Source organism: Drosophila suzukii, chromosome 2R, assembly GCF_043229965.1.
Source record: "Drosophila suzukii chromosome 2R, CBGP_Dsuzu_IsoJpt1.0, whole genome shotgun sequence".
Taxonomy (NCBI): domain Eukaryota; kingdom Metazoa; phylum Arthropoda; class Insecta; order Diptera; family Drosophilidae; genus Drosophila; species Drosophila suzukii.
The window spans coordinates 6,458,175-6,477,670 of record NC_092081.1 but is presented as its reverse complement, the minus strand read 5'-3'; the positions used below and the strand labels follow the sequence as shown (position 1 = coordinate 6,477,670).

At 44.5% G+C, this 19,496-nt stretch overlaps 6 protein-coding genes across 6 annotated transcripts; 2 read left to right on the top strand and 4 right to left on the bottom strand.

Moving 5' to 3' along the window:
- The first annotated feature begins 2,668 nt into the window (after window positions 1–2,668).
- On the top strand, window positions 2,669–4,417 carry Dnaaf3 (Dynein axonemal assembly factor 3). Its single transcript, XM_017085772.4, has one exon. It carries the CDS (start codon window positions 2,753–2,755, stop codon window positions 4,373–4,375), a length of 1,623 nt encoding a protein of 540 aa, XP_016941261.2. The 5' UTR covers window positions 2,669–2,752; the 3' UTR covers window positions 4,376–4,417.
- Window positions 4,368–5,861, bottom strand: rswl (tRNA methyltransferase roswell). Its single transcript, XM_017085773.4, has one exon. It carries the CDS (start codon window positions 5,752–5,754, stop codon window positions 4,414–4,416), a length of 1,341 nt encoding a protein of 446 aa, XP_016941262.3. The 5' UTR covers window positions 5,755–5,861; the 3' UTR covers window positions 4,368–4,413.
- Window positions 5,862–6,346: 485 nt separating this feature from the next.
- Window positions 6,347–10,146, top strand: Prp19 (pre-mRNA processing factor 19). The gene is made up of 3 exons (XM_017085759.4): window positions 6,347–6,506; window positions 6,570–7,923; window positions 9,875–10,146. Exons 1-3 carry the CDS (start codon window positions 6,488–6,490, stop codon window positions 10,017–10,019), a joined length of 1,518 nt encoding a protein of 505 aa, XP_016941248.1. The 5' UTR covers window positions 6,347–6,487; the 3' UTR covers window positions 10,020–10,146.
- LOC108018234 (uncharacterized) lies at window positions 7,925–9,800 on the bottom strand. The gene is made up of 6 exons (XM_036814043.3): window positions 9,736–9,800; window positions 9,604–9,680; window positions 9,438–9,547; window positions 8,618–9,388; window positions 8,312–8,555; window positions 7,925–8,249 (listed from the first exon to the last, which is right to left on the bottom strand). Exons 1-6 carry the CDS (start codon window positions 9,773–9,775, stop codon window positions 8,052–8,054), a joined length of 1,440 nt encoding a protein of 479 aa, XP_036669938.2. The 5' UTR covers window positions 9,776–9,800; the 3' UTR covers window positions 7,925–8,051.
- A 219-nt stretch (window positions 10,147–10,365) lies between the features above and the next one.
- On the bottom strand, window positions 10,366–11,041 carry Lamtor2 (Late endosomal/lysosomal adaptor, MAPK and MTOR activator 2). Its single transcript, XM_017085046.4, has 3 exons — window positions 10,883–11,041; window positions 10,637–10,823; window positions 10,366–10,581 (listed from the first exon to the last, which is right to left on the bottom strand). Exons 1-3 carry the CDS (start codon window positions 10,948–10,950, stop codon window positions 10,459–10,461), a joined length of 378 nt encoding a protein of 125 aa, XP_016940535.1. The 5' UTR covers window positions 10,951–11,041; the 3' UTR covers window positions 10,366–10,458.
- Window positions 11,042–12,935: 1,894 nt separating this feature from the next.
- Window positions 12,936–18,362, bottom strand: slim (scruin like at the midline). Its single transcript, XM_017085621.4, has 3 exons — window positions 17,005–18,362; window positions 14,226–14,783; window positions 12,936–14,090 (listed from the first exon to the last, which is right to left on the bottom strand). The coding sequence occupies exons 1-3, from the start codon at window positions 17,848–17,850 to the stop codon at window positions 13,659–13,661; spliced, it is 1,836 nt and encodes a 611-aa protein (XP_016941110.2). The 5' UTR covers window positions 17,851–18,362; the 3' UTR covers window positions 12,936–13,658.
- Between the last annotated feature and the right edge of the window lie 1,134 nt (window positions 18,363–19,496).

Here is a 19,496-nt window from a genome sequence, read left to right as displayed (position 1 = left end):
ACATATTTTATCTATCAACTAAAAATCGGGGAAATAAATTATAATTTTTTGTAAAGATTGTTTTTAACAAAATATTTAATTATTTATAAGTTGTCTTCAAATTAATTTAACAATGACAATAAGATTTTCTTGAACTATTTTCTAACCTTCAAAACGAAAATTCAATTTTAAATTAACTGAAATTTTGTGCTCAACATTTTTTTAGAGCTACTGTTTAACTAATTTTAATGACTAAAGTCAGTCCTGAATATCCCTAAAATCTCTAGATGAAACGCTATTTATTTAGAAGAATTTATGTACTTGGATCGTTTACTAATAACATAACATAATTTACAAAATCACAGATGACAAAGGAATTTTAAAAACTATTTTTTAATAATAGAAAACATTCCAATTTTTTTAGGGTTTCCATCAAACTTAAATATTGACATTTGACGCGAAAAATTATTAAATTTAATGCAGAACGTCAAACGAGGACAGTGCATAGTTTTCATTGTGCATGGCTTACAGCCAGCACTCTTCATTATTCGGCCCATCTGTGCGCTGTCGGCAGCTATTGTTTGTATTCAGTTCTCCGGCCATTATGACACCATTTGCCAAGCCAATGTCAACCCAGTGCAAAAGCGTCCACATCAGCAGCCATTCGCAAAGTGGGTGGGTCGTTGGGAGGGCAAAACCGCAGACGCAGCCATTTTGTTTGCACTGTCTAATGAGAAAAGTTTGCGGAAAGCATTGACAATGAATGCTCCTGATAAGAGCGACAATATGTATGTGGGTCAGGTCCACAGCCCCCGACACAGATCCACCATAGAGGAGGACTCATACATGGGTTCCTTGATCGATTGGCAGGCACTCGTTTAATGAGCTACCAAGAAGTGGGAAAAAACTGCTGAGCCTTGGTCAACCCTTTTCGGGATTGGTCTCTAATTACTTTTGTTTTTCGGCAAGGACAAAAGGCCATGGGAAAGCCGGGAAAGGGCAGAGCACTGATGAATTAAGCCCACCGAACCGCAGACAAATCGAGTGGATGCTCCACTGCGACCTTAGAGGGAATCCGAATACTCTGTTCTGGCATTTCCGGGAAATTTTCTGTCAAAAACGAAAATCTTAAAAATGCCAACGCTGCCAAAGAATGGGAAAAATGCCTCCTCATCATACTTGTTCATCTCAATGGATTTTTCTTGCTGTGGGACCGCATAATTGCAGCTTAACACAAAGCTCAGGACGCTTCTAATGTGCATTTACCTCGTCCTTATGTTCCCTACATACGACAAAAATATCTCAAGTTTTTAAAGTGCATGTAAAACAAACGTCTTTAAGTTGGCAAACAAAGGGTCTGTATATATAAAAAATAATTTAATATTTGCTAGGTTATTGAAAACAGATTTGCATTTGTATCGTGTGTAAATAATGCTTAACAATATATTTACAAAATTATTATTATTAATTTTTTTAACGTTATTAATTTAATATAATATTAGAAAAAATACTTAAGTTAATTTCATTTCCAGTTCATAAATTAAAATGCTTGTTACCTATTTTTCTAAACAAATATTTATTTAATTTAAAATATTAATTTTAATTTTAGTCTACTACTTTAATATTATTTTCAATTCAGTGTACTCTTTAAAGCTTTCCCTTAGACAGAATAGCTGGTCTTTATCTGCCATCATCGCCAAATCACGCATACGCAGCGTAAACGAGAAAAACGGAGAAGCATTTGAAAGGCATTCCGAACAGACGAGAAACTTTATGGCGAAGACTAAACCATGTATTAAGAACTTTTTGACATTGTCATGTGAAAGTTACCAAGAGAAAGTAAGACACGAAAAACCAAATTGAGGATGAATAAAAAACTAGCACAGCGCACACAAAGTATCTGGATTAAGTGAGCCACTTGCCGCGGGCTTTAAATCCATTTGACCAACAATGAATTCCCCGCAAGCAAACATTAAAAACGACCGTCGCTTTGGATTTAGTTCGCGTTTAGCGAGGAAAAAAAGAGAAAGCGGAAAACTGCCAACACACCACTTTATATTTGGTAGTAAAATAGTTTTTATTCTAACTCAATAAATTAAAGAAAAATTGGATCATATTTAATAATGGTTAAATATAATAAATAATGTAAAACCATTAACAGGAAAATCGTATTTTACAACGAAAAATTTTAAAAGTGCATCTAGAAGAATGAAATATATATAAAGACTTCCAATAACATTAAATGTCTAATTTTAATTTTAAAATTTCCATTAACCCACTTCCCTAAAATATTCTCTAGCAACCCCCCAAACACATTCCACTTTCTTTAAGAAAATGTACAATTATGAATCCAAGAGCAATCCCCGATAGACTTGCCGCCGCTCGCCTTGCCAATCAGCTGAAAGCAAACAGCCAAGTCTGAATAATGCATTATGCGCCACATCCCCTCTACTTCGCCCCCTCCACGAGGTAGTTTATAGCAGCACATCCCTCCAGGACGAGCCATTTGTCCAGCAGCCGCTGCAAGCCACTGATATCGAAAAGCAATTTCCGTTATGATTGCCACAGCTCCCTAATCCCCGCAACGGATGCACGCAAATGAGGAGCCGAGGCAGGAGCAAAACGTTGCCGGGACAACGGCGACAACAAGTAGTCCTGGCAACTGCCATCAATCAAATGGTAGCAGTAATAGAGCACAGACTAGGGGAGCATAACCAAACAAGTCCCAACGGATCCGAGCTAAAAATAAAAATTAGAACCAAACAAGAACAAGATGTTGTGGGGACTCAGTTCGGCGATGGATTTGTACGAGGAGTACATGAAGGCCTTCAAGATCAACGATGATCCGATGCCGGTGGACGGAGATTCGCGCGAGGAAGCAGAAGGAGCTGGTGGGGATGGTCCCCAGAACTCCATAAACATCCTCATCTGCGGCGGAGCTGATCCACGTCATGTGATCAAGACCCTGGCGAAGAGGTACACTCATCGCATTCGCCCCAAACTCAGAATATACGTGCTAGATGGTTGCGCCGAGATTGCAGCCAGGAATATGTTGCTCCTGGGCATAGCCCTTGAGGACCCAGAATCCTTTAGCCTGGTGTGCAAAGTGCATTTGTTTATGGATCTCTATGGGAATGCTGTAATCCGTCCCAGCTCGCACCACTACATGGCCGCCAAGGGGCGCACTCTGCTCCAAATGGTCACCGATGAGGAAAAAATGCAGCGTCTGGCTCCCATGCTGGATATAGAAGGCCTAAAGTACAAAGAACGTGACGGATTGGAAATGGCCTTCAGTTTCTGGCAGCCGCATCCATGGAATGTCTTCGAGGTGACCAAATACTGGGAACAACGTTCGAGGACTCTTCTGGGCACCCGATACGATCACCGCAACGGGGCCTTCGACTGGGATTTGAGCATGACCCTAAAGGATCGTGGAGGACAACAGATTTGCTCGCAGGAGTACCGATACTGGCGAGAGTCTGGTGTGGCTTTTGTTTTTCCCGAGTATGAGCAATGTAAGCCCAACAAGACGCTGGCAGCTGGGTTGGTCCGAAATGGACGCACCTTCCTTCATCGTGGTTACGTGGGCGATATCCAAACAGGACCCTTCTGTGGCTTTGGGCTGCGCACCTCCGAGGAGCGAATGCATCACTCGGTGCATGGGGATAATGACTATCGAGCAACTGACATAACCGAACGCAATCTCCTGGAACTCTTCCATGAGCTGCAGACCCAGACCGCATACGAGCATGATCCTACGCGATCCCGAAGGTATGGTTCCGTCCAGCTGCTGATGACACCGTTGCTCAATCACCAGGAAGTGGATGCAGCAGGGCAGGCATCTTACGACAAACCCTGGATCCCGGTGCCCGGGGTAACCGTGCACTATGTGTCGCCTTTGGAGATGGTTCAGCTGCAGCAGGGCGCAGATCGCTGGAACAACATGTTCGATGTCGCCTTTATGGCCTATAATTATTACTCTTTCCTGAGCAAGGACTTCTTCAAGGCTCTGCGCACGCCGGCTCTTTTCATCCTAGAGACCAAGCTTATGACCGTGGAGCGCAAAGATCATGTGCAGGAGTTCGAGACCAAGGCCAAGGAACTGATTAAGCAGGCCGGCCTCAAGGCGGCCATCAACTATCAGGCCATTAATGCGAAAAATATGTGGCTCAAGTACAAGAAGACTGATAAAGATGAACCAGAAGATGAGGTGGACGCTGAGCCGGAAAGTGTTCCAATAGTTGAAGGCGATGCGGATGGCGGTCTTTCTGAAGAGTATTCTGGTCTAGTAATTGAAGAGATTCCGTCAGGGAATCAAACTGTTGCTGCGATTAAAAAGGAAGTAGAGGCAGAAGGTCCGCTCCAGCCAAAGAACACTTTCCACAGTCTGAACTAAATAAATGTACAATTTAATGAATACAACAACAGGTAACTTTAATTTTGTCTCTGTTTTTTCTTCTGCTTCCCCGTGGCCCAAGTGTCCAGCTGGAACTCCATGCCCTCCCGTCGCTGCCTGACCTTTTGAGGCGTTGCAAACGAGGTAGTCTGCCGGCGATCCTCCTCAAAGTCCAGCAGATGATCGATTCGCATGTTGAGCTTCCTGGCCCGCGTGCCCGTGCTCCAGGGATCCTTCTCCCTGCGGTGCTGGAATTCATTTTCAATCACCTTTCGCCGGGGCACATGCTTCAGGGCCGCATTCCAGTCGCCGGTTTTCTTGAGGTCCAGCATGATGTTGATCATCTGATTGAGAGTAAGCGACTTCCCCGAACCAGATCCCCATTGAAGATAGCGATCCAAGGGCAGTCTCGCCATTCGCAGACCCAATCGCTTGGCCTTGGCCAGCGACAGAGGCTCGTTGTTCATTGTATCCACCATGGCACCGACCACGTAGATATCGTCTGGATTGTAGGTGACAAGATCCTCGCGGCAGTGAGGCGTTAGGTAGACCAGATTCTTTTTGGGAAACAGCTCCGTAAAGCACTGGGGATGCACGTTAATGGGGAACTCTGGGTTATGCATGGTGGGGATGTAGCGCTGGAGACTCTGCATGCACCTGCTGTCCATCTGGGCGTTGCAGTAATGCAGGTCGAAGGGTTCGTCGTTCAGCCGATTCTCCGCGAAGCAGAGCATAAGCTGTTTGGCTGCGTAGGAAGCCTCCCGGTTGTTCATGTGCTCGTCGTAGGAGCAATCCAGCACCATTTTGGGTGCGAACTGCATGGCGCGTGTGAGCCGGTTGTTCTGCCAGTGATTGATGGTGGTGTCGTAGATGCGCAGGAACATGGACGTGTGACCCAGGCCATAGATAATGTGCGTGTTCTCCTCGCGCTCCTTCCGCATCTCCGCTATCCGCCGTTCAGTGTCCTCCGCCCTCTGAGCCTTCTTGCGCTGCTCTGACTGCTTCTTCATCTCAATCTGCCAGAGAAAGGCAAAGTACTTGATGCGAGCCGATTTCGTTGGAAGGGTCAGCACATGTTCCCAGTGGTGATCCTGGAAGAATTCAAATGCCGGCACACGGCGTCCCTCCTGGTGGGCAATGTCCGCCTCCAGCTGCAGCACCTTCAGACGCTTGTCCCGATCCTCCTTCGTCTCAGGTATATGATCATTACCTATGACTGGAGCGGGCTGAGAGAAGGGATTTACAAACTTATTTTGGGATTCCTCCGAGCCGGTTAACGAGCTTCCATCGCTGGAGGATTTGGATGCTTGTCTGACTGGAGTGGCACTGCCCTTCAGGAGCTGGCTGCCCAGCCGCCACCGTGCAAGATGCTTTAGCATTTTATTTAAATAGCTGAATGGCAGTTAAACGTTTTTCTAAGCTTATTCGAGAATTAAATAACAGAAACAGCGCAACGTGCGCGGGTTGTCATCGTCTGCAAATTGTGTTCGCGTTTCGCTGTGATTGCCAAACCATGTAAACAGCTGATGCTCCGGAGGCCAACATCTTACATTTTGAATTCTGTATACAGTAAATATTGGTATGTTATTATAATTGCATATTAAAGTAATCCTTATTTAGATTTAAATTAATTTTAATGTACTATTAATGTAAGAATAAAATAATTATGGAATATCATTGCGGATTTCACGTAATTTTCTTACAAAACACTTCATTTAAACTAACTGACTGGAATAATTTGTAAACGTCTGACAACCCAAACGTTATGAAATATATAAATGTATACTACTTTGTAAAGCTGTTGGTCAAAACCAACCAGGTGGTAATTAAAATAAATCATAATTGTATATATCGTCTCGAACTGACTTAAGTAAATTTTGATATTTAAAAAATTCTGAAATTATTCTAGCTACTTTTGGCATTCGCAAATCTTTAGCCAAAAACCACCCCCATCTGGCAGCACCGTTTTCGATAACTACCGCGTAGCACTGTGACTGGCATAATAACAAGAAGCGGCTTTGCCGACAATTTAGCGCTTGGCTCGGGAAAAACGTGTAAAACATTTAATTTACCAACTAGACTACGCGAAAAGCGATATAAACACAAACAGCAATGGCTTTAGTTTGCGCACGTAAGTAAACGAGTTGGCTTGCGGCGGAAAAATGTCTGATATCAACCGCACTTTTCCTTCCAGTGACAAACGAAGTCCCCGAGACGCCCGTGGTGTCTCCGCATTCGGGAGCCGTCTTCGAGAAGCGAGTGATTGAAAAGTATCTGCTGGAGAATGGCTGCGATCCGATCAGCGGAAAGGAGCTAAAGCCGGAGGAGCTGATCGAGATCAAGACTCCGGCCGTGGTAAAACCGAAGCCGCCGAGCGCCACCAGCATTCCGGCCACCTTGAAGACTATGCAGGACGAGTGGGACGCTCTGATGATCCACTCGTTCACACAGCGCCAGCAGCTGCAAACGACGCGCCAGGAGTTGTCCCACGCCCTCTACCAGCACGATGCCGCCTGCCGTGTGATTGCCCGCCTCAACAAGGAGGTGGCCGCCGCTCGCGAGGCTCTGGCCACTTTGAAACCCCAGGCGGGCATTGTCAACGCCCCAACATCGATTCCCCAGCCTGCATTGGCCTCCGAGGCTGGTGGCTCCGCTGCCCATCCCATGGAACAGGCGGGCATGAGCGCCGAGGTCATACAGAAGCTGCAGGACAAGGCCACGGTGCTGACGCAGGAGCGTAAGAAGCGCGGTCGCACTGTGCCCGAGGATCTGGTCACAACGGATCAGGTCAAGGGCTTCCTCACCGTCGCCTCCCATCCCGGCCTGCACTCGGCCTCGGTGCCCGGCATCCTGGCCCTGGACATCAACAGCGCCGATCACAGTAAGATCCTGACCGGTGGCAACGACAAAAACGCCACCGTGTTCAACAAGGACACCGAGCAGATGGTGGCCATCCTGAAGGGACACACCAAGAAGATCACCAAAGTAATCTATCACCCCAACGAGGACACGGTCATTACCGGCTCCCCCGACATGAACATCCGCATCTGGCACGTGCCCACTTCGCAGACCCAACTGCTCCTGCGGTGCCATGAAGGACCCGTGACCGGACTATCGCTGCACCCCACTGGCGACTACTTGCTGTCCACATCGTCCGACAAACACTGGGCATTCTCTGATATCCGCACGGGTCGCCTGCTCACCAAGGTAATCGACACCGCCGAGGTTGGTCTGACGACAGCGCAATTCCATCCCGATGGTCTGATCTTCGGCACGGGCACCATGGACTCCCAGGTCAAGATCTGGGATCTGAAGGAGCAGAGCAACGTGGCCAACTTCCCTGGCCACACCGGACCCATTTCGGCCATATCCTTCTCGGAGAACGGTTACTACCTGGCCACCGCCGCAGATGACGCCTGTGTCAAGCTCTGGGATTTGCGGAAGCTGAAGAACTTCAAGACGATCCAGCTTGATGACGGCTACGAAGTCAAGGATCTGTGCTTCGACCAGAGCGGAACCTATCTGGCAATTGCCGGCAGCGATGTCAGGTGAGTGAATGGTTCTTATTTATTAATGTGCCCTTTATAATCTTTTTTCAAACATGTGCATACTCTTATAAAATTCAAGTCTGAAATGGGATGAATCGATTCCATTTAAAGATTTGCTGTTGTCCAGTCTAGACCTTGTTCTTCCATCGTTGCTCCACCTGCAGATGGTGGTGCTTCTTGAAGTGAGCCATCCAGTTGTGGAGACGATTCTGTTTGACCAATGCACGTCGAGACATCTCCTTCTCCGCTGCTATGCGACGGCGAACCTGCTGCTCCACGCTTCGCAGCTTGTTTGGTTCTACATGGTCCAACTTAGCCAAGAGATCCTGAAAAGTTAAATCCCTTTTAAAGCATTTGTTCGTTAACCGATTCTTGCGTAAACTAATACCAGAACATAGGCTTGAATTTTCTCCACCTTGGCCAGTGTCGTGTCTTGCTCGTCCTCGTATGTAGATTTCGGTGGTGGCGGTGGAGGCTGCATATCTTCCAGGGTCCTCCACTGTTTGGATGACTTCTGGGCTGCTGACTTTGGTGGCGGCTCTGTCACCTCCCTCTTTTGTTCCGGCTGGACCTTGCTTTGAATTTGCTTCAGTATTACTGGGATAATGCTATTAAGCTTGATGTTCAATTTGCTGGAAAGAAAAAAAACACATAATTTAACATGGATTAATGCCTAGAACCTATTATAACTCACTCCTTGCAGTATCTCTGCTCGTAGTCATTCAATAAACCCTTCGCACGCTCCTGAAGTCCTGCCACTCGGCGTTGCAGGAACTCTGGATCCTTGAGGAACACATTGGCTTTCACCTGGCGCTCGTATGTCTTCTGGGACTTATCATGTAGAATGCCGACAATGTGGTTCAAAAGAGCCAGCTGAGTAAAACGTCTATTGTAGTTGGAGACCTTCAAGCGGTTCCTCTCATAGCCCCGAATCCAGATGTCCGCATTTAGGTGATTTCGTTTGGCCAAATAGGGTCGCACTATCTTTTCCATGTAGTTCTGAACTTGACGCACTTGCTCCAGACCGGCTGGACGTCGTTCGGTGATCTCCATGGCAACAATCTCCTGCGGCATGACAAGTTTATTGCTGTCATCGTCTCCTTCGGTCTGCTCCTCTTCCACCGTGTCGTCAAAATAGCTGATCAGCTTGAGCAGATACTGAAAGCGACCATATACTTCCTGCACTTCCATTAGGACGCGCTGGTGCTCCAGCTTCACCTCGTTAAGCTCCTCGGCCAACTTGCTTTCCTTAAGTGTCTTAAGCTTTTCCTGGGCCTCCAGCATTTTCTTAAATTCATCCGCCTCCATTTTCTTGAGCGATTCCTCGGCAAACTTGTGAAACTCCTCGGCCTTCTCGTACAGGCTGTCCTGGTACTCCTTCTCTCGTTTCCGGTCCAGGAACAGTTCTTGCGTGGCATAGTACATGAAGCGGTTGCGTGTAATCCCTCTCAAGAGTAGAATGTCCCTGAAAGATGGATAGTATTATCTTGCCATTAGTTTACTCCATTCCTCACGTTTTCATCCGAAATTTTCTGGCCAAACGCTGCAGACTGGCATCTTTTATATAATCCGGATCGATGGTGGTCACCACACAAGGAGCACGTGGATTGGCGATTTCTCCGCGCTGAAACAACTTTATTAACTAAGGTGGGGGAATATTTAAAGGGTTATAAGACGCACCGCATTGAAGTCCTCAATCGATAAATTGATGGGTTTTGGAGGTTCCGGTTCGACATGGGTCTTGGGTCGCACGAAATCTGAGAGGACATAAACATTATAGAGAAATACAATATTCTTATTTTATAATCCTACTTTCATACTCGCGGTAAACTTTTCTCTTAAACTTCCTCATTTTAGAATTAGATTTGAATTTAAGGATTCCCGTACTAAACTTGTTTAATCGGTTGTCAAGGTGAAAATAAAATTCTGACTTTCTCCGCTTTACTTTCAGGGTTTACCTGTGCAAACAGTGGCAGGAACTGAAGGTATTCAACGACCACACGGCCCTGGCAACGGGCGTGAGATTCGGAAAGCATGCTCAGTATCTCGCCTCCACTAGCATGGACCGCACCCTGAAGCTGTACGCCATCGAATAAGCACTTGCAGAGTCCACTTATTTAGTAGTTTTAAGTCCAACTAATTTTCTTAAACAGTGTATCCCTATGATTGAGTGTTTCCTTGAACAAATCTTGCAGAAAAATAAACCTGACCCTTCATTTAAAAGGCTTTTCCAATTATTCACCACTTGGCATAAGTATGGGTTTGGGATAGGATATTAATGAACTGAATAATTTAAAAATAGTATACCTACTTTAAGTCCACTTTTAGGCGAGAAAACGGTCCTTAGTTGGGAACCTGTTATGATAGAACTGTTCAGATAGCACTACATTTTAGACTTTTGATTGGCCAAAAAGGGAAAAACCATATAATCATAAAACACACTTTTCGAAAGACTATTCACAGATTTAATTCAATGCTTATGCATATAGTTATAAACATATTCAGTTCAAAAAGGGGTATATAATTGTTTTATCTTTATGAGGCCGAGATCTGCTTGAGTGGTCGCTCCAAATAGGAGGCCAGTGACATGGCCTTTTGCTTCAGAAGACCCAATCCCACGGTTTGCTTGGCGTATAAGCACAACAGCACACTGGCCACCTGCAATATGGAATATATTTTAATCAAGGAATCCCTAAAAATTAGGTTCACCCACCTGTGTGATGGCCACATGACCATTTTCACAATCAATCAGGACAAAGGTAAGGCGATCCTCGCGGAAGGCATTCCGGCCGTGCTTCTCGTAGGCTGCCCAAATATTGCTGGCTATGGCCGCCGTGATCCTGGCATCCTTATCGCCGTACCCGGAATAGGCCAAGAGGGCTCCTTCCTGGCTGAGCAGGCTGTGGGACAAGGGAAAACTCTTAGTTGGTGGCATGAACCAGGTTGGTGTCTTCCTTACAGCGTGTTCTCCACTCCGCCGGTGTTAGCCTGGCTGAGGACCTGCGTCAAGGCTTTGGGTTTCAGCATTTTGTGTGGTTTTTAATGTGAAAAAAAGGAAAACAACGAAACTACGCCTTCACAAGCACTGCATTCTGAATGGCCAATAATTCAGCTGATAAGGTAAACGCGTTGCGCTGCGAATGGCATAACTGTGGCGCCACTTTTAGCACTGATTTGAAATTTCCAACTTTTTCATTTTTGTCCATTAATGGCTTATTTTTTAATCACTTTAAATGTTCTCAGCATTTAAATGCATAACATTAATAAAAAAATCTTTTAAATTAACTATTTTCTTTAATATTAACAATTTTGTTATGGTACCAACAAATTAATTTTAGAAAAACATAACATACATACTTTTTATACCCGTTACTCGTAGAGTAAAAGGGTATACTAGATTCGTCGGAAAGTATGTAACAGGCAGAAGGAAGCGTTTCCGACCCCATAAAGTATATATATTCTTGATCAGGATCACTAGCCGAGTCGATCTAGCCATGTCCGTCTGTCCGTCTGTCCGTCTGTCCGTATGAACGCTGAGATCTCGGAAACTATGAGAGTTACAATACTGGGATTAGGCACGCAGATTCCTGAGATTCCTGCGCAGCGCAAGTTTGTTTCAGTAGAGTGCCACGCCCACTCTAACGCCCACAAACCGCCCAAAACTGTGGCTCCTACAGTTTTGATGCTAGAATAAAAATTTTAACTGAAATGTAATGTTCTCATCAATACCTATCGATTGACCTAAAAAAAAGTTTGCCACGCCCACTTTAACGCCCACAAACCGCGAAAACCTGTGACGCCCACAATTTTTATGCTAGATAAAAAATTTTAACTGAAATGTATTCGTCTCGTCATTACCTATTGATTGACTCAAAAAAAAGTTTGCCACGCCCACTTTAACGCCCACAAACCGCAAAAACCTGTGACGCCCACAATTTTCATGCTAGATAAAAAATTGTAACTGAAATGTATTGGTCTCGTCGATACCTATCGATAGATAGGTATTTGCCACGCCCACTCTAACGCCCATAACGCTTAAATCTGTATACCGCCGGTAGGTGGCGCATTTTAATCTCGCTTTGCTGCTTGCATATCTCCATTTAGCTGAGTAACGGGTATCTGATAGTCGAGGTACTCGACTATAGCGTTCTTCCTTGTTATTTTGTAAAATCTATATTTTTGTTAAATGCTGATTGCTATTTATTTCCTAAGTATGTTGAAAAATCATTCATGATGTTTAATCATTCTTTAAAATCATCGAATTTATTGCATTTTATTTGGGATCCCAAGATTTTGAAATTTGTAGTATGAATCACGAGATAAGTATTCATATGAATTGCGTATTTTAAATTAAAACAAATTTGATACATTAAATGAATGCTTAAAATTTTTTATTTTGGTTCAAGTTATAAAAACAGCACTTCTGCTTTGAGAATTTGTATTCCAGTTTACAGAATGTATTCTTGACTCATAAAATAATCTAGGGATATTTAATGCTTACTACCAGATCCTTTTTAAAAGGCTCTTATCTCCTGTGATTTCAGTTGCTGAAATGGCAAGCAGAGTTATCTTTATCCACCCATAACTTCCGCATAACGAGAATGCGAAGGCGTATTTGGTGACGTCATTGTCAAACCAGGTCACGGGGTACTACGCAGCATAAAATGCACTCTCGCTCGCCCTTTCACCACCATTGTGCATTGCATCAACGCTCCACGGGTCAGCGCAACAGTCGGTACTTTCAACCACCGAATTTGAAACGCTTCATCGCCCGAATACCTGTACTTTGGTCCTTGGTGCTACGCAGTTTGCCGAAAATCATGGTTAGCAAGGGTGCATTTCGGTTCTGCAAATTGCGCATGACTCAGCTGCGCCTGCCCCATCCTTGCGAGAAATTCCAGGCCATCCATGGACAGGGTTTTTTTGGCTGCGCAAGAAACTGGGTCATTGGCAACTACGCCGCGAATAATCTGTGCCAGGATGCGAATGGTACGAATCAAACGGCGATGGAGTTGCATTAAAAATTTATTTATTAACTTAGATTCAACCAAATTTAGTCTTGGGTAAGATAAACCGAGCAAACAGATGTTCGCCACGGAGGCGGCAGTACCTTACGCACTGCATGGGTACATGATATCGCAATAATGATGGGAGTCTTATGTTAATTAAATATTACTACCGCCTAGTATTATGTACACTTTGACAAAAATACATCGGGGTTGCCCCCTCTATATGACATTGTTTGGTGTAGCCTTCAATATTGGTTCGTGGGTGTGCAAAGTGGGGTGGGCGTGGGAGTTAAAGAGAGGGGTGAACAATATATCAGGGTCGGTTATATATATTTAAGAGTAAGTTTGGGGGACCTGGTGAGATACTGTGGGGTTTTACTGCGGTTTTTTGAATTCTCGGGTGTGGGGTGCGCTGGCTGATCCGTTCGCTGATGTTTAGATTACATACGCATGGCCTGTCTCTGGCTGTTGTTCCGCTAGCTAAACTTAATTACAATCTTATTTACATGCTAAACATGTCCGCCTCTCCTTTCGAGTATCAAAATACATACATATGTGTACAACTATAAATGTCCTTCGTATTCGATCACAGCGCGCGCTCAATGTAAAACAAAACTTTTAAACAATAGTAACGAAAAGTTCTGCAACTGAAACAGTTTCCGGGGCGAGGAGGCACCGCTCCCCTCCTCGGATTCGATTTATTTTCGTGGTAACGGGGGTGCAGGCCTATTGCGTTGTGGAGCGGGCACGCTTTGGGTTCGAGTACAGTGAGATAAGCATGGACGGGTCGGGCTGGCTCAAGTCCAAGCGCCTCCTGCGCTGCGGCGGTAGCCGATCCGCGAATCGATTGGGTATCCCGGCTCCCAGTAGCGTCTTTCGGTCGTACAAGTCCAAATTGTCATTGTAGTAGGTGATCGCGTCCCAGCACATCTCGCTCAGCTTGGGCACCGTCATCCACATCTTGTACAGGTCGTTGCGACGGCGCATCTCCTTGTCATTGTACTCGATGCCTCCGAACACGTACATGCATCCATTATCCGAGTGGGCCGCCGAGTGGAAGTACAGGGGGCGGGGTAGGCTGGCCGTCTCGATGCGGAACCAATGCTTGGTGCGCAAATTAAGCTTCCAAATGTCCGAAAAGTACGTGGAGAAATCGCCCTGCAAATGGAGGTATTCATTAGTTCATGTTGTCGAATGAAAGCATACCGATTAACATCAACAGGTAATAATTTACTATTACTATTTATTTATTTAGTGATTATTTTTAGTATAATTATTTAAAAGTGAGCTCACCTGCAGACCGCCTGTGATGAAGGCCTCGATGTCCCCGTTGGAGGCCTGGTGCTGCACACAGGAGAAGCACTTGCGCGGCTTTGGATAGCCCACGTTGCGGTATTCTATGTCAGCGGCACGACGATCGGGATACGTGTCGAAGTAATCCCAGCAGTTCGCATCCAGGTTGTAGGCTGGAATGCGCTGCAAGTCGTAGACCGAGTGTGATGTACCTCCGCCCAGCACAAAGATGTGCTTGCCGTCATAGACGACCTCGTGGCGATAGCGACCCTCCGGATCGTCGCGCATCTCCGGACGACTGATGTAAACATTCTCCCAAATGCCGGTATGCAAATCCAAGCGATACACATCACAAGTGTAATCAAAGCCCGTCGTTCCGCCGATTGTGTAGAGGAAGTGTTTGTGGATCACTATGCCCGGTCCATACTGAGCAGTGGGCAGATCGCCCCTCACCTTCAGGCGCTGCACGCCCGTGGTAGCGCCTGCGCTGGGCGTGCAGTAAACGTAGCAATCGTTGGAGCAGGATTCTCCAAAGGGAAAGCCAGTGCCTCCATGAGACTGAAAAGTGAGAAGAAAAATGAATAAATAAAAGGGATCTAAAATATTTGGTTTAAGAAGGAGCTAGCACAATTGATTCCTTTTCTTGGAGTTCTTTGCGTTACTTGGGTAAAATATGCATTCCTAGCAAAAAATATGGAAGCTGCAGCTTTACGGGTTTAAACTCTGTATTGGTTCTTAAAATAGTTACAAGAGATTTATTTATATAAATATAGATTGATAAAACTATGTTACTACAAACGAAAATCGTGTGAATTAACGAAGAAGGGTCTATAAAAATAAAATCGGTGTATTCAATTTTTGAATATTTAAAAACGTTCTCTATAACGAACTCTTTTTTCATTATACTATTGTATTTTCCTGACTTTGTAGATCATTTCTGGCATACAGATATATAGAGGTTTTATTATAGATTAATGAAAACTAGAGAAAAAACAAGTACATAAATAAGGAAGGGCCTAGGGAAATTAAACCTTGTGTTGAATGCTTAAATATTCTGTACATCAAACTCCTTTTTTTTTAATCAGACCATTGCGTTTTATTTCTTTGGTAGATCATTTCTGGTATACAAATATATGAGTTAATAAATATTATGTTACTAAAAGCAAAAAAAGAAGTGAATGAATAAGGGCCTAGAAAAATTAAATCTTTTTATGCATTTGTCGAATATTAAATACTTTCTCTACAACAAACCCCCTTTTTTATCACACTATTGTATTTTCCTAACTTTGTAGATCATTTCTGGTGTACAGATATATGAAGTTAAGCGGGTGGCATCCACGCCCCTGGCATTGCTGCCAATGCATTCAATTAGCAGATACTTGAGCGGCAGAGGCTTATCATCGCCTGGTGGCTGGGGAGGAGTGGGAGGCGGTGAAAGCATGCAAAGATGAGGAAAATGAGGGAAAATGAGGAGGAACGGCAGTAGGGAAGCTGAGCTGAAGCCCAGATAAGCGGAAACATGTGTCTCCAGTCTGTTTTTGTGTATGTATCGGGGCATGATTCGTCATCAAATTATAGCTAATTGTGGAATGCAAGGGAAGGGCATTGCTGCCAGCATAAAATGCCAACAGCTCCCGTTTGGCTTTGCTTTCGGTTTTTCTTTTCGGTTAGTTTCCTCCTCCAAAAAAAAGCGCGCGCTCTCAGCTGCTGGGTGGGTATGAAAATGGTAAATACAATGTTTTGAGTTTTTCCAGCAGCGCGCGAGGTGGGGAAAGCTGGAAAACAAGTTGTTGCATGCGGCAGCAGCATAAACATCAACTGCGTAGTAACCTATGTGGAAAAGAGGGTTGCCTGGCATGCGCAGAGGCTCAGGAGGTGGGGCAAAAGGGGCGGAAGAGGAGGAGGAGGTGCCCCCCGAGTGAGAGGCAAACGGCAATGGCCATGGGCAGCTGTTTGGGTTGACATTTCGGGTGTTTAGAATGCATAAACAAAAGCCCAAGGCGGAGGAGTGGAGGCGCGGAGCAGGGCGTGGCATTGGCCCTGGCCATTTTCACTGCCCAGAATAACCCTCTCTCTATTTTCACTCTCTTTCTCTCGAGATCTAACGATCAGCTGTGTGATTTCCCTGCTCATTTTACCATTCAATTGTGTTTTCTACTTCGGCACAAACAAGTTTTTTTATTGCAATTGATGATTTCGCTAGCCTACACAGTAAGAAAAGAGATCAGATAAGAAAAAGATCAGTAATGCACTTCAATATTTAGAATGTAAATGCCTGGAATACCCTTAGTTTTACAAGCTCTGAAGTGTTTTTCTTGAAAGGTTGCCTATTAGCCAATAATTCTTAATTCTTATTAAGCAATGCCATTGTCCACTTAAAAAACTAACAAGCTACCAAATTCTTGAACTAAACATGATCGTATTGATCAAAACATATCACTTTTTGAGGTCTAAATGTTGTATAAAATTCACAAGTTTTGAATACAACAAAATGGCACATTGGTTTACTTGGAATACGTTCTTATCAGCTCAGAGTTTTGTTCGTGGAAACCGCAACACGCTGGATTTCTTTCATTTTTTTCTTTCATAGTTTAAAGTTTATCTTCATATCACCACCGTTTTATACGAGCAACATTAAGCGATCTAAATTTTTCTCTGTTTAGTTAACCAACACACCCAACGAGCGAGAGAGAATCCAACTCATCTATTTTTGTCTGCTTAACAGCACTCTGCCCGCCCCTTCCTACAGCGATTTATATAGCATCAAATAGATACTCACAATCAACACGTTATTGTGAATGGTCAACGCATTGGAGGCCAGCTCCACGGGCATATTGCTGGCATTGTCTGCATTCAGCTCCAACTTCCAGGTCCTGGTGGCAAAGTTGTAGCTCCACAGCTCCTGGAAGAGCAGGCAGCGACCGTGACGCGAGGCGGCCAGGGCGCTGCGCGGATTGTAGCCACCCAGGGAGTACAGGTGCGAGTTGGAGGCTATGATGCGGTGGCCACTGCGCGCCAGTGGGAACTCCCCAGCTATATGCTTGTCCTTGTACGGGCACTTGACCAAACGCAGCGGCTGAAAGGAGTACAATGCTGGTTTGCCAGTGCCCTCCGGCGACAGAGAGACATTCAGCACGGTCCTGTTCTCGTCCAGTTCGTCGCTGGAACTGGTCGACTCGTCGGAGAACATCTCCTCGAACTCTGACTCCGAATCGGTATCGCCATAGTCCACATCCACGTCGTCGACGTCGTCCTCTTCCTCCTCCTCGTCCAAATCGCTGGCCGCGTCCATGGGCTCCCCGGCCCCCTGGTTGTCTTGGAACAGGGCGATAAGGTCCGGTTGACCTAGCAGCGGAATAGCCAGCTCCCCGTGAGCCAGCTGCTCCACTACTCCCTCCTCCGGCTGAGCCACTTCCTCCTCCGGCATGTCCTGATCCATGATCAGATCGTTATTATTATTATTGTTGTTATTATTCTGGTTGGCCAGCTGCTCCTGGTGGTCCGTGGGCTGGGCCGTGCCGTAGATCTTGGCCAGCAAATCGCAAAGAAACAAAAGGAACGTCCAAGTGTGACGCAGTTGGTTAAACACGATGCACTTGAGTTTGGCTGGTTTTAGTATGTTCATAACACGCTTGCTCTATCTGGAGAGTGATGATAACGTAATAATCAATTTTGGCTTTGATTTGATCCTGTTTGTCGGAGAGCAGAAGGATTTTGTGTCAAATATTGTTTTTCTATTTTCAGGCTGGGGAGGGGGTGAAACGACCTCGCACAGCTGGCTGACTACGCTGTTGTTGTTGTTGTGGTTGTTGATTTGGTTGCTGCTGCTGCTGCTTCTATTGTTGTTGTTTTTGTGTTTGCCACTGCTGTCATTTTGACACACGCTCCCTCTCGCTTGCACCCACGCATACACGCACGCACATGTGTTACGTTACGTGGTCCGTGAAAACGTTTGCTCGCTCGCTACTGCCCTTTGTTTGTTTTCGGCCCCCTTGGCTAATGCAATTTCACTAGTTTGCTCGCTGGCGAATTGGTTAATTACTGCACTCGATGGCATCCGCGCATTTTTCCGTGTTCGACAAACTGCGCTTTAAATTTAGAATGTTGTTGTTCTGGAGGTGGCGAAACTTCGATGGAAACGTCGATGTCATCGATGTTTTCAAGGTAACATCGATGTATGGCACGCCAATCGATATTTTCGCGTCGGCTGCTCTCTCGCTCACGCTCTCTCTTTTCGGAGAGCAAGATCAGAAATCTTTTATCTCGTTTTTTCACTGACACTTACGGTTGTTTACGTTGCTCTAGAGGTGGCGTACCTTCGATGGAAACATCGATGCATCGATGGTTCTCTTTTTTTGGACCATCGAAGTTTCTGACTACCATCGGTATTGGCGCCCTCTGGCGCTTCAGTTGCATATAAATGAAAGCGCTCTCTGGCCTTACATTTTTGAAAACAACAAAAAAGATAAGTCAGCCCCTTGCCCATTCAGTCTGGACCCAAGCCATGTTCATGGAAGAGGAAGAACACATGGCGCCTTAATTCAAAATATTGCATTTTTAGCTTTATAAAAGTGTAGGAACAGAATGGATAATAAAAAAATTAGGAGAAGAAAACATAGAGAATGTCGCAAACATTTAAAAAAAAATAAGCGGAAAAATTGCCTCTGCCAAACAGATCCCAAGCATAGGCCATTTGAAACAGTTAAGGACACCTAATTAATCGATACGCAATTAAGTTCTTCATCTCCCTGCCCTTCTTTCATTCCACACTTCACTTCAAAATCAGTCATGGAAGGAATAAGTCAGTCAAAAACTCTTTTAAAGAAAAAAATTATACAGATTAAATAAGAAGAGGTTATATTAGCAGAACAGGGATTAAAGTAAGAGCTTAGAAAACGGTGAGTTTTTGAATTCGATTTCATCTTACTTGAAAAGTTAATTTTATTTAATCACCTTAAAAGTTTTATAAAGTTTTACTTTTTAACTTAATTTTAATTTTTTTTAAAATTTAATTTTTAAACTTAAAAATTATGTTTTTGTTGAATTTAGCTTAGATAACTTTAAAAAAATGCAGGAAAAATATATTTTATTTTAATAAATTTAACAATAAAAATCTTGTTAGTAAAAGAAATACTCTACTGAAATATTTTAATGTTTTTAAGGGTGTTTATATTGGATATAATCCTTAAAGGGTAACAAAATTAAACATTAAAAATCAAAATTATAAGTACAAATGTCAATGGTGTGACCAAATTCGCCGTCATCCCTCGA

Excerpts from the sequence above, each read along its gene's own strand:
- Prp19 (XM_017085759.4), top strand. Across the intron at positions 7,924-9,874 it reads ATTGCCGGCAGCGATGTCAG|GGTTTACCTGTGCAAACAGT; the intron begins GTGAGTGAATGG and ends CTTTACTTTCAG.
- Lamtor2 (XM_017085046.4), bottom strand. The coding sequence starts at position 10,950 with ATGCTGAAACCCAAAGCCTTGACGCAGGTCCTCAGCCAGGCTAACACC. Across the intron at positions 10,824-10,882 it reads GGCGGAGTGGAGAACACGCT|CCTGCTCAGCCAGGAAGGAG; the intron begins GTAAGGAAGACA and ends CTTGTCCCACAG. Across the intron at positions 10,582-10,636 it reads GTCATGTGGCCATCACACAG|GTGGCCAGTGTGCTGTTGTG; the intron begins GTGGGTGAACCT and ends TCCATATTGCAG.
- Dnaaf3 (XM_017085772.4), top strand. The coding sequence starts at position 2,753 with ATGTTGTGGGGACTCAGTTCGGCGATGGATTTGTACGAGGAGTACATG.
- LOC108018234 (XM_036814043.3), bottom strand. The coding sequence starts at position 9,775 with ATGAGGAAGTTTAAGAGAAAAGTTTACCGCGAGTATGAAA. Across the intron at positions 8,556-8,617 it reads GAGCAGAGATACTGCAAGGA|CAAATTGAACATCAAGCTTA; the intron begins GTGAGTTATAAT and ends TTTTCTTTCCAG. Across the intron at positions 8,250-8,311 it reads AAATTCAAGCCTATGTTCTG|GATCTCTTGGCTAAGTTGGA; the intron begins GTATTAGTTTAC and ends TTAACTTTTCAG.
- slim (XM_017085621.4), bottom strand. The coding sequence starts at position 17,850 with ATGAACATACTAAAACCAGCCAAACTCAAGTGCATCGTGTTTAACCAA. Across the intron at positions 14,784-17,004 it reads TTCACAATAACGTGTTGATT|TCTCATGGAGGCACTGGCTT; the intron begins GTGAGTATCTAT and ends CTCACTTTTCAG. Across the intron at positions 14,091-14,225 it reads TCATCACAGGCGGTCTGCAG|GGCGATTTCTCCACGTACTT; the intron begins GTGAGCTCACTT and ends CTCCATTTGCAG.
- rswl (XM_017085773.4), bottom strand. The coding sequence starts at position 5,754 with ATGCTAAAGCATCTTGCACGGTGGCGGCTGGGCAGCCAGCTCCTGAAG.